The 14,046-nt window shown below is 32.1% G+C and overlaps 1 protein-coding gene across 2 annotated transcripts in view; it reads left to right on the top strand.

The window, feature by feature from the left end:
* Window positions 1–10,851, top strand: part of LOC133202262 (uncharacterized) — a 65,352-nt gene extending 54,501 nt beyond the window's left edge. The window contains exons 2-3 of one of the 2 annotated variants that reach the window (XM_061338059.1): window positions 9,641–9,703; window positions 10,487–10,851. In XM_061338059.1, coding sequence (XP_061194043.1) covers window positions 9,641–9,703; window positions 10,487–10,753 — 330 coding nt within the window. In that variant the 3' untranslated portion in view covers window positions 10,754–10,851. The remainder of the gene's footprint in view (window positions 1–9,640; window positions 9,704–10,486) is intronic. The other variant, XM_061338061.1, reaches the window with a different exon arrangement.
* The last annotated feature ends 3,195 nt before the right edge of the window (window positions 10,852–14,046 follow it).

The following is a 14,046-nucleotide window of genomic DNA, read 5'->3' as shown; positions in this document are numbered from 1 at the left end:
AAGAGTAATCAGATACTTACACGAAAAGTTGAAACGGTCAACAGACGGAATTCCGAATTAAGAAGTTAATCAGCTGGAAGCTTGTTGTGTTTGTTTGATTATTAAGCTAGGTATTTTTAATCTCATGCACAACGTCAGCAATTACAGGATGATTCAGACACAGATTGAAGAAGTCCATTTATCTTACCTCTTTTGATCTAGTATTGTTTAGTCGGCGTAGTGAAAAAGTAAGGGGGGCGTGAGAAGACAAGGATGGAATCATTTGATTTGAACATATTTTATTATGTACTGAAACATAAATGGATAGGGCAGCAGGCATAGCCTATATATATATAAGTCCTCTCCAAGTTACAAGGTTAATCTAAATTATACATAATACTACGTCACATAGTTACAGGTTCATATAACAAAAAAAATGATGGAACCATGATTTCCAGTTGATCCTAAGGAAGTCCTAGTTTTGAATTGTTAATGAAAAGAAAAACTTAACATTGCTCGTTTGAATTGCTTTACTATGCATCACGATAAAACCAGGAACATGACTATATATATAATTTAGCAAAGGTGGGCCAATTTCAAATGACAATACATTATATACATGTAGAGTGTTCCTAAATGTAACGGAAAGGAAAGGGGTACAAAGCTTTTTGTATTGTAGAGAAACAAAACCTAAATATTTCAAAAATAAGACCTGTTTGAATTTCATGAAATGACTTTTACTTATTATTAAAGTTATATTTTTCATAATTTTACATACATCTATTTTTGTATAAATAAATGACGTATTAATTCTGTTTTATGTTTGTCATAGCGTGAGTATAAAAAAACTCTTGCAAAAAATTCCTCACACACTGGATGACAACATGCATTTCATTAACATCTTGGTAAAACAAAGACTCCATGAATAGATGGAATGACCTTGTAAGATTGCGCGCGTCTATCAAGGTCAATGTCGTTTTTATTCTAAACAGAGAAAAATTACTTAATGAATGTTAAATTTTTTGACTTAATTTTTGGTAATTTTCTTAAAGAATTCAAGGATAATGGTTTTGATAAATATTATTTGACTATCTGTAGAGGGTTTTTTTTTCTTATTATATATTTTCTTTCATGTCAAATTCAAATCACTTTACAGCTAGAAACGTTCAACTAAATAACTGTTGAATCTATAAAAACATTGGCCACTGCTATGAGTCACATAGACCAATCTATTTCAATCATCCACGATACAGTGAAATCAGGAGATGGGCCCTGTAGGCAATAGATAAGGGAACGTAATCATACCCACATCTTAAGAATTATGATATAAGATCGTTCACGCGTCCGATAAATTTCATTCTTTACCATTTTTTTGGCTAATAGATAGTGGGATATCTTCCTTTCATAAGCATAATTTACAGAGTGCATAGAGTTAATCATAGCAAGTTTGTTCCTAGGAAATCAATACAAAACTATTGATGAAGATTTCTCTCCGACATTTTGGCTGTGTTTGCTCTTTTCCATGCATAGTTGGCCCCAATTGAATTAGAAGCTATCTCTTCCAATAATTGTGACCAAAACCGGAGTAAGGAGATGATGGAAAAAGTAAATAACTTGACAACATTCACTGAATGAAAAACGTTTCTGGCATTTTCAGGTACACGTATGTTAGGAGTAGCTACGTCGGTATAGCGCTCGCTCCGTCATCGAAAGGTCGCGGGCTCAAGCCCCGGCCACGACAGACCTAAATTGAAAAAAAAATAGGTTCAACCGTTCCTTTGCCAAGTATTTTTTTAATATGAGAGTTAGTCCCAATCTTCGAAAAAGATATTAATCAGAACATATTCCTTGCCTTTGCAAGCCCAAATATAATGTTGTTTTCGAGTTTTACTCTCTAAATAAAAGTCCTTGACATGGACGATAACAATAATGCGGTAGATACACACTTTGGTTTTCGGACACTTATTTTTCACTTTATTTTCTCTACAGTGCAGTCGAGTTCATCAAAACTTTGCTATTCTCATATTTTTTGTAAATCGATTTATAAAACACATTTCTTAACAGAAAACTAGGATTTTGACTTATTATGTTTCCTTTGTCAATGTTTAGACAAAGATTTGAGGAAAAGCATTGTAGAAAAAAAAATTATTTATTTATTCATCAAACATTTGAGATAAATACGATTTTTAATGACGAATATTTTGTATAACTGACTAGTCATACAGTAAAATGGTGAACTTCCAGGAGCAGTCTTATATTCTATTATTACATGTACTCCTCTATTGGTGAAACCTCGAGGGAATATAACTATATCCAGGAGATATTGCGTTGGTTTGAACTTATGACTTCATAATAGTCAAGTGTTTCTCTTTAATTAATGTATATCCATTACAGCGTTATTTCTACAGAAAAATAACAATTTGCCATAAAGCTGGCTGTGTCTCGATATTCTCTTGAATGAGTTCAAACTCGAAATTCAAGAGGCAGTTAATCTTAGAGTTACAAAGTGAGTCAATAGCATGTGTTTATTTTAAGATAATTGTATCATTAAGCTTAAGATTTATTAGAAATATGAATAAGGCGAAGTTTTGAGGTCTCAACTGCACGATCAAAGCAAAAGACTGCAAAATATAAGTGCCGGAAAAGGAAAAGTGGTATCTATGGCGTGTTTGTTATCGTCAATGTCAAGGTCATGTGTCTTTTATTTTTAGCGTGAAACTTGTAAACAACATTGAATTAGAGCAATCAAAAGTGAGGAATAAGTTCTGATCATCTTTTTTGAAGGTTATATCAAAATCCTCGGTCATCCGACATTTATATCTATGGAATTGACACCATGGTAACTTCTTCAACTATTTTGCGCATGCATACATTGAAGAGGAAGAAGTGAAGCAATATTTTCGTGTTGGGTCAAACTAACATTATTTTTACTTACATTTTTCTCCATAAAAGTAGTTTTTTAGGTTCTGAAACCTGTAATTTTCTTAAACCTAATATATTCAAGAATTGAATAAAATTTGCATGTGTCGTGCAAAAATTCTACTTTTGTCAATTTTCCCGTTTGTCCGTCACAGTGTCTCTTTAACAAGAGAAGTAAATACGGACGATTCATGGCACAAAAGTACTCCTTAATTGATAAATCGTGCACATAGATATCAAGAATCAAATAAGTTTTGCAAAGAATGTTTTATTATAATGTTTTGAATTGTGTGTTCTATTTAATTCTAAGACCATCTGATGTCAGTGGAAGTGTAGTGTTGTTGCAATTTGACTTTACTATATGTCCAGCCAATTTTATTAGATAAACCTCGAAACTCGATAAGAACTTGACGTGGATGAATTAGTCAAATACTGATGAATGGCGGCATTGCGTTATAATTTAACTAAATATTAAATAAACTCGCACACTGGAAGTTATTCATCACTGTATGGTAGGAGATGATGGATCAATGGTAAAATAGGATAAGGAACTGAGTAAAAGCTATTACGTTAAGTTGCACACATGAAAAAGGATCTAAATTACCCCTACTTCACTGGAAAATGGGCAATTTTTTACTTGATTTCAAGGCCTGTGGTACTTAAAAAAATTAATCGGTAGGGAAAAACATGGATTAAGGCACTGGACCGTGTATTATGGCTGTGTTCTAAATGTAACAATGCATTCAAGCGCATGATGTTTGCCAATAATTTAAACGCATGGCTTTCTTGCGCTATTCCTGAAACATTTTCAAATCATGAAATGAATCTATGGACTAACAATGAAACAATAAGATTGAAGTGTTTTATTCCTTGTATGAAATAATGATATAAAAAGTTACTGAAAATTACCTCAAGAAGACTTATTTTAAGCCAAGTCAGATTGGGTTTTGGGCCCATTGTCGAGATGGAGAGATTGAGTTGAAGTGGGACAAAAGGTTGGGTTGAAATAGGACCAAGTGCTGAGTTGAAATGAGACATTGAGCTGAGTTTAAATTAGATCAGTACTTTTTTTTTTTTTTTTTTTTTGAAAAGAGACTAAACGTTGAGTTGAGATGAGATCCAGTGTGTGTAGCAGAGATGGGTCCAGATGTTGAATTGAAATGAAAGAAGATGGACGTGTTTGGCGTGTGATCTGCAGGAATAAGGCGTACGAAACATTTATAGTTTAAATGTCTACGATTTGGTCGGTTGACCACAGCTGGACATACTTTACAAAGTTACGCACAAGGAAAAATGTTACATTTAGTTTGAAATACTTTGTCATAATTAATATATCACTCCCCTCATCTTAATAATTACTACATGTAAAACTAATGCCCTGTTCACACGGAGAGTTTAATTCGAATTAAACGTAAGTAACTGCGAATTGAATTTGAACCGCGTTCACACGGGGAATTAAATGTGAATTAGTTTAATTCGAATTAATTTACTGCGCATTAAATTACTTCGCATTAGCTCCGTGTGAACGCTAAGCGAAGCTAATTCGAATTAAATTTTGACGCATGCGTAATGGCAAAATTAAGTCACATGCCACATGTCGGTGGTCAGACATAGATACTTATGCTATATTTTTAGTGAAAACAAAGGGAAAATTACGTTAATCACTGAAATGTGTAAAGACACTATGATATTATGTCAAATATGGATCTGCTCTGCATAAGGTGACGTGATTTGAAAATGACGTCATAATACCCTTACTGAATAGCCTTACTGTAGAAAAGAAATTTGAATTCGCATTAGTTTACTTCGCATTAGCTGTCGTGTGAACGCAATTTAATTCGCATTATTTTAATTCGCATTAATTTACTGCGAATTAAACTCTCCGTGTGAACAGGGCATTAGTAACGCTTCAATAAATAATAAACACATATAGGGTATAGTTAAATTCAATTACAAGTACATGTATATATTAAAGTGTCAGTAGGTTGGAAGAATTGCTTTCGCTTTCGGTGCAACAGAACCAGAATTTATCTATTTGGAAATAAATAAGTACATAAAATTAAACTGACAAAAGAATTGATTGTTTGTACTAAAAAAATATTAACGCTCCATGCGAGGATCGAACCAAAAATATCTCTTTTTCATTGCACTGGACGGGAAACGCATATATACTACTGAGCTATCACCGCTACAGACACTTTATGGTTTTTAAAGCGACAATGAAGCACCGCATTTACACATTGGAATTTTTTTGGGAAAAGTTCATTTTTATTGTCTCTGGGTCTTCTCTCCATTTTTTACAAATGTGTGTTAGTTTCTTTGAATTAAAATGCACACAAAACGTGTTTTAAAATGTAACATTTTGTACCAAATGACTCATCTAGCCAATTTTCAAGTTCTCTTTTAGCAAATCAAAATACAATATCGGGAAAATATTTCCTTTTCCTATTTCACAGGAACCCGATACATGAAAAGAATGCCAAAATTTCATGTGACATATCAATGAAATTTTCACTTTTCAAGTGCGCCAAGATTCCTGCCGAATGCCAATCAAAAGCGCCCTCGTTCTTTTTTATCTCTGGATTGTATTTGGCAGTGATAATAGATTTATGCAACAAAGAGAACGCAATCGGCTTAGAATTGAATCCCGTTAAAATGTTAGCATTCACAGTATCCGGCTTCGATAAAGTACACCTGACCCCTGTATCCGGCTGAGATACAATACTTCTGACCCCTGTATCCAACTGCGATACAGTACTCCTGCCCCTGTGTCCGGCTGCGATAATTACTCCTGACCCCTGTATCCGACTGCGATAAAATATATACATGTACTCCTGACCCCTGTATCCGGCTGCAATACAGTCCAACTGACCCCTCTATCAGGCTGCGATACAATCACCTGACGCCTTATTTGGCTGCAATACACTTCTACTAACCCCTTTATCCAGATGCCATACAGTTGTACTGAGCTCTTTAACCGGCTGCGATACATTTTTACTGACGCCTGTATTCCTCTCCGATAAGTTCGATTCTCCTGACGCCTGCGTCCGGCGGCTGCGATACAGTGCTAGGACCCGTCTGTCAAACATCAACTCTTGTCTTCAGTACTTTAATGGGGACCGACCCTCTGATAAGAGAGATAACTTTCCAAGTAAAATATCCTAGTATTACTCATAGTTTACTTTATCAGAGTTTAATTATCAAGACCTGGGAGCAGTCAATTCGATCAAACTTAGAATACGATGGAAACATTGTCTTATATTTCCTTTGACTGTACTTTTCAAATTGTTTTATTATGTTTGACAAAAAAACATTCAAATCCAGATTTAAAACCCTTAAAAATTGAATAAGTTCTATCTTTTTAACGATCATTTTAAAAATGGTTTAATGTATCAAGCGCCAAATGTAGAATTTTTATTAGTATTACATTTTTTTCCAATGAAAAAATATTTATAAGAAAGATAACTCTTGCTAACATATGTATTGTTTTCTTACAACCACATATAACATTGTGATATTCTGACTTAGGAAGCAGCGCTTCATTATGATTTCTAATATGAATTTAGTAGGTATGACACTAAATATTATTTTCATATACACCGCATATTTCTAATTTTATGTTGTGATAATAAATTATTACTCTTCCTAATCTCTGTGTTAAAATTTCTTCATATTATGATCTGAAATAAAAATCATTTCTGAAAAAATAAGCAGCGCTCCATACCTCATACTAATTTTTATTTGATTTTGATGCTATAGCTCTTGATCAAAATCAATGCTGGGAAGTTTAAAAATTAGTCGTGAAATTTGGAGCAGAGGGTCATTAGTCCTTAAGAGAATATTTTCCAGGTTGTTTTAAAAAAATAATACATTTACATTCTAATTCACCTTAAAAGTCTCTCACTGGGATTGCATTTCTCTTTTGTGATCAGCATTTTCAGGAAATGGCTTGCGACAAGGTATTTTTGCCCTGCTTCCCTGGCTGTCTATATTGCTGTCCGTCTAAGTATCTATGCCACATTTTTTGTTGTTGTCATTTTGCCATTACTTTATAAACCTTTAGTGGAATTAAATTTCATTATGTTGTTACTTCTTTACTCAAAGGTTAAGATTATTGGGTTGATCAATTGTTGGATCAACATAATTAAATTGAACAAACGACCTCATAAAAAGATACATATGCACATTCAAGGTCTACGTTATACCCCATAACAAGATACACGTCTACGTTAAATGAAAAAAGTGTTAAGACACTAATAAAACGTCACTCATTGCAAAGCATATCCATAATTAACAATTTGAAAATGCTCTCTCGTCGCCATTTAGCTTTAAATATGGGTAACACGTTATATACACTTGCAGTCGGTAAACCATTGAGAACATTGCATCTAAGTGTCCAGACGGAATATTATCATCAAATAACATGAATTTATAGCTGCTGTGTAACATGGAATATTGTTTATATTTGACCAGACACGCCATTACTTTTCTTTCTGTTGAGTTTTAATTTCTTGCTTTACTAGCATTCCGGGCGATAATTTCATAAAGGGATATATTAACATGTCTGAGCGGGAGCTGAATTATTTCCTTTGCCAAAGGGCATCTAGAAGACGTTTGTGGGTTGTAATGGAAGAGTAGATCGTTGTATACACTACAAACCTCTTAGCAAGTGTCATTACATGTATATTAATTTTGTAATGTGCATTTTTAAAAGTTAATATAATTTTTGTGTTATACTATGCTCTACTGATTTTTTAATGTTTAAACTATAATGCTTTAATTTCAATTTCGTAGACATTTCATTTAGGGAGAGGGTGAATTAAGTTTTAAGAACTTGTGCCCAATCCCATTTATATATATATATATATACTTATTACAATAAAATATGTTAAAATCAAATCAATGTTTTTACATGTAATGCGTGGAGTCAATAAGTACAGCCGACTCGAAGTGAAGGTAATTTTCCTCTTCCCATTCTCAACTAAGGACGACATTTTATGCATTAAAATTATTTAAGAATTCAAACTAATTCCATTTGGCATATTTCGTCAAGCATGTTACATGTAGCGCCTCTTGAAAAATTTGCGTGAACGATGCCTTTTTGTCTCATGAATTTTCAAAAATTAAATTTTGACTTCAAATTATCAAATTATGTCTTTTAACCATAATTTGTGAAAGGAAAAAAAAAACAAATTATATTTTTGACTTCATGGAGATATTCATGCATACCAGTTCTTGAGGAAATGAAATGCATTCCTCTTTGTAAAGAATCTGAGGAGAAAATGATTGGAAGCATAAACATGTTAATATTAAGGAATACACTTTCGCACAGATGCTTCGTCAATGGCGGGGACAATGAGTTGATATACGAACATTTAAAAGCTTATCTTTGCAATAAGGAAAACAACATTTATGATAAACGGATACAGGATAAATTGATACAGTGTATCAGTGGTAAATGTACATGTACAATATACATATTTGTGCATTTATTCACCGATTCTGTATTACAGAAAATGGTGTGTAAAATATGTGTAAGGTATGAACAATATATGAACTAACAACGTTATGTATACCATGTATATATGTATTACCATAAGTTTTTAGAAATTTTGTCTTTGTAAATAAATTTACAACTTTGTTCATATCCAAACATTATAACACATACATGTATGTATATTTATTACATTTTCAACAGTGAAATACTGTGATTTATTCATTGAATAAAAGTGATATTCTCTCACAGTGTGAAAGGATACCAAAAATGATATTCTCTCACAGTGTGAAAGGATATCAAAGTAAGTAAAAAATAATTTCTGGCCTGTCATAAGATAGAGATAGTAACTAAGCATCTTGATAAAGCTAAAACTGCAAATTTCTTTCTAAATATGTTGCTAAAATCCATGCTTTGTAATTCATTCTGTTTTCAATCTGACACACAACTTCTAAGCTATGACGTCTCAACCGCTCAACTATGACGTCAGGCCTATGACACTGTGTTATGAAAAGACAGAGGCAAAGGGAAAATCAAAGAAAATGTAATAAACAGAAAATTCAATGTTTTGTAGATGAATATGGAATTTATTTCACTCGTGAGACAGGATTTTTTGATATTTTCACTCGTGCTTCGCACTCGTGAAAATATCAAAAAATCCTGTCCCACTCGTGAAATAAATTCCATATTCATCTACAAAACATTGAATATCCTCTATATATAAAACTTGTTGAAGTAATATAGAACTTGGGTGAGTTTTATTTTATTGATAACAATTGTTTCTCAAATACCACTGAAAACAGTTCCTCTTTGTTTTCATTCTTTAACGTATCATGGACTTTATCTAGATGTTGTAATAAAGAAGAGTACATTTACAGGTAAACTGATTTCCCCTGAAGAGAGTGATCGATTTGTATTAGATCTATTATAAAATTTATTTATTTTGGCAAGAGTTATCTACATCCAGAGCAACAATCTAACTAAAATTAGATCTTTGATCCGCTCCAAGTAGTTATGTGCACAAAGTAGCGATCTAGTGGATCAAAGATCTAATTAGATTGTACTGAGCAATATGACCATTCTGCAATTTGTAAATAGCTGATCAAGCCATTAAAGAAGAAAAACAATTAGTTTATATATGTATTTGTTGATCTCAAGATCATTGTCTGATCGACTATTTATTGAAGGATGTGGAGAAAGAATTGCCTTTGTTGAAAACCTGCTTTACTGGACATTTTTTTCTTTTAGGACAAGCTGTTAGCGAAGCTGGACGACAGTGAAATAGATGGCATACAAGCCGAAGAAGAAGAGGTCGGTATATCAAACCGGAAATAACCTCAATTTCGCTCGGGGTCATTTCTGTGTATTTTCTAAACAGTTTTGAATTAGCCTTTTCCCATAATCGGTATATGTTTCTCCACTCCCGCACACTGATATTTGTTCTCTGTCATGTTAGAGAACCCCTAGTGAGCACTTGATTGGCTGTCATGATATCATAATGGTAATTACTTGCTACGTACATTATGACGTCACGTTGTGCTATGTATTATTGGTTTATGAGTCATTCTTGCAGTAACAATATACAGTTTGAAATGTTTGATTAGTGTTTATAAAGGGAGAAAAGGGTTTCATGAATTGAGGTTGTTATTAATAGACACCGGTTTTCTCCAAATTATCATTCCAAAACCTAATAATTGTAAATAGACACTCGACAAGCCTCATGTCTATCGACAATTGAAAACAAGTTCGAACTGGAGAAAAAAAATGGCAACTAACTAGTACAATTTACAATGTATGTAGCAATTATTTATAATAGTAAGCCTAATGCTGAATAAGCTGAAATAGAATGGACAAAAACGTTTAAAGTAAATGAATAGTATGCCTTTAACAGCATTCACTTGAATGTTTTAAAACTATTAACAATCAAAGATTTTTACAAAGGATTAAACTATCTGCTACATTAATGCTAGACAAAGGTCTAAACCTTTTGCTCATTTACATAAAAGACAATAATTTAAAAATAAACAATGATTTTTTTTTTCCATGAGATAAGCTCTACTTATACTCCAATACGTTTTATTCATTATATTTCAGTGTGTTGTCTGTCTCACTGCAAAGGCTACTATGCAAACCTTCCCGTGCGGCCACAAGATCGTCTGCAGGAAGTGTTTTATCAAGACTATCCAGGTGGCGCTTTCGCAGCGCTGTCTTCCGTTAAGGTGTGTAATCTGCCGCACGGCCATTCTTAAAGTCCGACAGACGGCCACTCACCAGAAATCAAAGAAATTATGTCAAACTTCACATGCCTCCAGGTTTCTTTGTCGCGCGAAGTCTAAGAAACCACCCTCTAAAGGAAAGTGAAGTATGGCGGGAGGATATGACGTCACAAAGCTTCCAAAATTCATTGGTGTTTTTATTGAGTTCAGTTTAAAAATGCGACATCAACCGCGTCATATCAAAATGAGTAAAGAAGAAGGTATGGTTTTAGCGTTATTGTGCCCTAAAAATTTAATGTTTTCAAAAAGTTTTGAAACTGGCTTAAATATTAGTTGAGTATATGACTGTAATAAATCAGGAAAGAATATAGCATGATGGAGTACCATTCTTGATATATGACGTCATTAATTTGATGCATTTCTCTATTTTAAACAGAAAAAGCCTCAAAATGACCCATTTCAAGGGTTATTTTCCTTAAGAAAATAGTGTCCACAGCCGTCGCCCACGTTAATTTTTAGATATGTTGTGTAAAATTCTTTGAAAAATCACATATCTCAAAATCTTTGTGGGCGATGCCTGTGGACAATATTATCTGAAAGAAAATTCCATTAAAAATTGATGTCTTCTGCAACTTTTTAAGAAAATACGGGAAAATGCACAAGTTTATGACGTCACAATTAGCATTTGGAAGGTCATGTGAGAAAAAAGAATTGTATGATCTTTCTGCATGGAATTTCAATAATTCAAAAAGCATGAGTTTTAATTTTTTACATCACTTTTATTTTTAAGAAAAACACAGGGCAAGATTTGTATTGAAACCGTACCTTGTTCTTTTAGTATTTTGTAAAATATATGCATTTTTTTGGTAGTATAACTACTTTGTATTCCAAATGTTTCACAATAGTTATAGACATAGAATGTGCAAGACTAATATTTTACAAAAAATATATAGATGATTATTATATAAATCTAGATTTTTTAAGGTAATGCATATATTTTTATATTAAAAAAAAATCACAACATTTCAAAGTAAATTGTGATGTTGAAAATTAAGTTCGATTTGTCACTTCTTACTGCAATATCTTAAAAAATGAATTAACACAATTCTTACGGATTTAGTTCATATTTGAGAAATGAGTTTGTCACATGCCAAAATGTGTTTTTTATCAAAGCACTATACAGCTTATATAATAATTAGAAAAAAATATTTTTGAATGCTTATTGTCTTGTATATCTACCCTGATGAATATTGAAAACATGCATTTTAGAACTAGGTATCGCACTCTAGATCTATGTAATTGCATGACATTTTGTTAAAGTCTAAACTATTTTATATGAATATGCATGATCTGCTTTATTTACATATCTTAAAAAGAAATGTGCTTTTGCATTTTAAAAAGAGATATAGAATTTAATTTAGATTTTTTTTTACTTGAAGCACTTTTGTTTGATTTTTTAAATTAAAAAAGCATCTTAGGAAAACAAGACTACAAAATTCTGTGGCATATCTTAGTATATGATGTACATGTATGTTTCCTTTTCCGAAGCCCATTGGCTCAAGAGAAGAAATCCCATTGAGATGGAAAAATGTCATTTTATGCAAATACAAAAAGCAGAATATTTTTATTAAATGTTTAATTTATATCCTTCTTGTTCTCTGTCATTATCTACTTTATAGCATCACTAAGTACAACTAGGCGAAAGAAATTGGAATTAAATGTGTATCTTTAAACTTATAAGTTTATTGATTTAAATTAAAAGGAATTCTAATCAGGTCTTCCAGTTTTCCAAGTTTACGAGGGGTTAGAGTACAAATTGTGGTATATTTTATTCAACAGCTGATTTAAACTGGATAAAGGGGTTAACGTGTGATAAAAAGCAATAAAATATTTCTGTGAGTGTGAAACTTCAGGTTAAACTTTTGAATTTTGCAGTCAGAAAAAAATTTGCAAAATTATTCTCCGCGCAGAAGAATACATATATTTAGTAGTTAAATAATTACATATAATTTTAAAATAGTTATTCCTACAAAATTTAACACCTTATGAAATTTGATTAAGTTATAATATATTTCTGAATCATTTTGTGAGTTAAAAAATTTCGTGAATTTCATGAGTATCCCTTTGCAAACAAACTTACAACCTTAACTGATATTGAAATGTTAAAAAGAATGTACATGTATTTTATATTCGTCCCACAAATTTGAATCTGAGTTCCACATTTTTTTTTTTATTTCATGTCCTTTTTACTTATTTCTAAGTAAGTGGATTAATTAGCAAATAAAAAATTTAAATCTTTTTTTATATATCTTTTTTTTTTTTACATTATTTCATGGATATTTTATACACCTATAAAATAAAAAAAAAATACTGACATTTAGTCAGCATCAATGATTTTTTTTATTGTAATATGTGGATTAATGTTTTGGTTTAAAAGATGTGAGGAAATTTAATACAGTCTTTCACGATAGCAAATGTCTAATAAGTTACATTTTATTTTTTATATTTTTGTATAGCAATAGAAATGGAGTTTTCCTTGTTTTATAAATTGGTTTGCTGATAAGAAATGTAAACTTTTAAAAGAACACTTTTATTTGAAAGTGTGTCATAAAGAACTGAAGAGAGGTTAATTTATAAACTAAGAAAAAATCGGGAACCCTCATTTAATTAAAGCTAGAAAGATCGATTGATTGATTGATTGTATTTTGTTTAACGTCCCTCTCGAGAATTTTTCACTCATATGGAGACGCCACCACTTGCCGATGGAGAGCTGCAAATTTTGTCCTATACTCGGCACTTACGGCCATTGAGCAGTGAGGGGACTTTTTCGTGCCAGCACCTACTGCGACACGGGTCCACGGTTTATAGGTCTCATCCGAAGGACCGGTCTCCACGTCCCACAGTGGGATTCGAACCCGCGACGTAAGGATCAACTCCTTACTTCGCGACTCTAGAGCAGAAGCTCTAACCACTGCGCCACGCGGGCGACTACAAAGATCGATAACTGACATGATATTCTTTTTTATTTGTACTTTTTGATTTTGATTTTTTTTTTATTGTTATTTTTTTAACAATACGTTTTACCAGATATTTTATTATATGTTTTATTTTAATTACATGTAATACTGTAATAATGCCATACAGCAAAATATTTTTATTGCACTGCACATATTACAATATGCTATTACAATATGATTTGTCTTGCATACATATATTATATTATGAGATTGTCTGTAACTCAAATATAGAGAGATGCAATGTTGTATTTCGCTATACTATATTTTAAAGCAATGCTTTATTATATTATCTTGTAGGCTATTGTCACATTATATTGAAGCTAACTATACATGTTATTTGTTTAACAACAAAATTGCATTCCAATAGAGTATTGAATGACAGTTTAGAACTTTTTATTACAATATAAAGTTGTATTACCAA

Source organism: Saccostrea echinata, unplaced genomic scaffold (assembly GCF_033153115.1).
Source record: "Saccostrea echinata isolate AGI-Se365-2 ecotype Australia unplaced genomic scaffold, CSIRO_AGI_Sech_v1 ptg000046l, whole genome shotgun sequence".
NCBI classification, from domain to species: Eukaryota; Metazoa; Mollusca; class Bivalvia; order Ostreida; family Ostreidae; genus Saccostrea; species Saccostrea echinata.
Note: the sequence above shows the minus strand (reverse complement) of the source record. Positions and strands in the feature narration are given on the sequence as shown.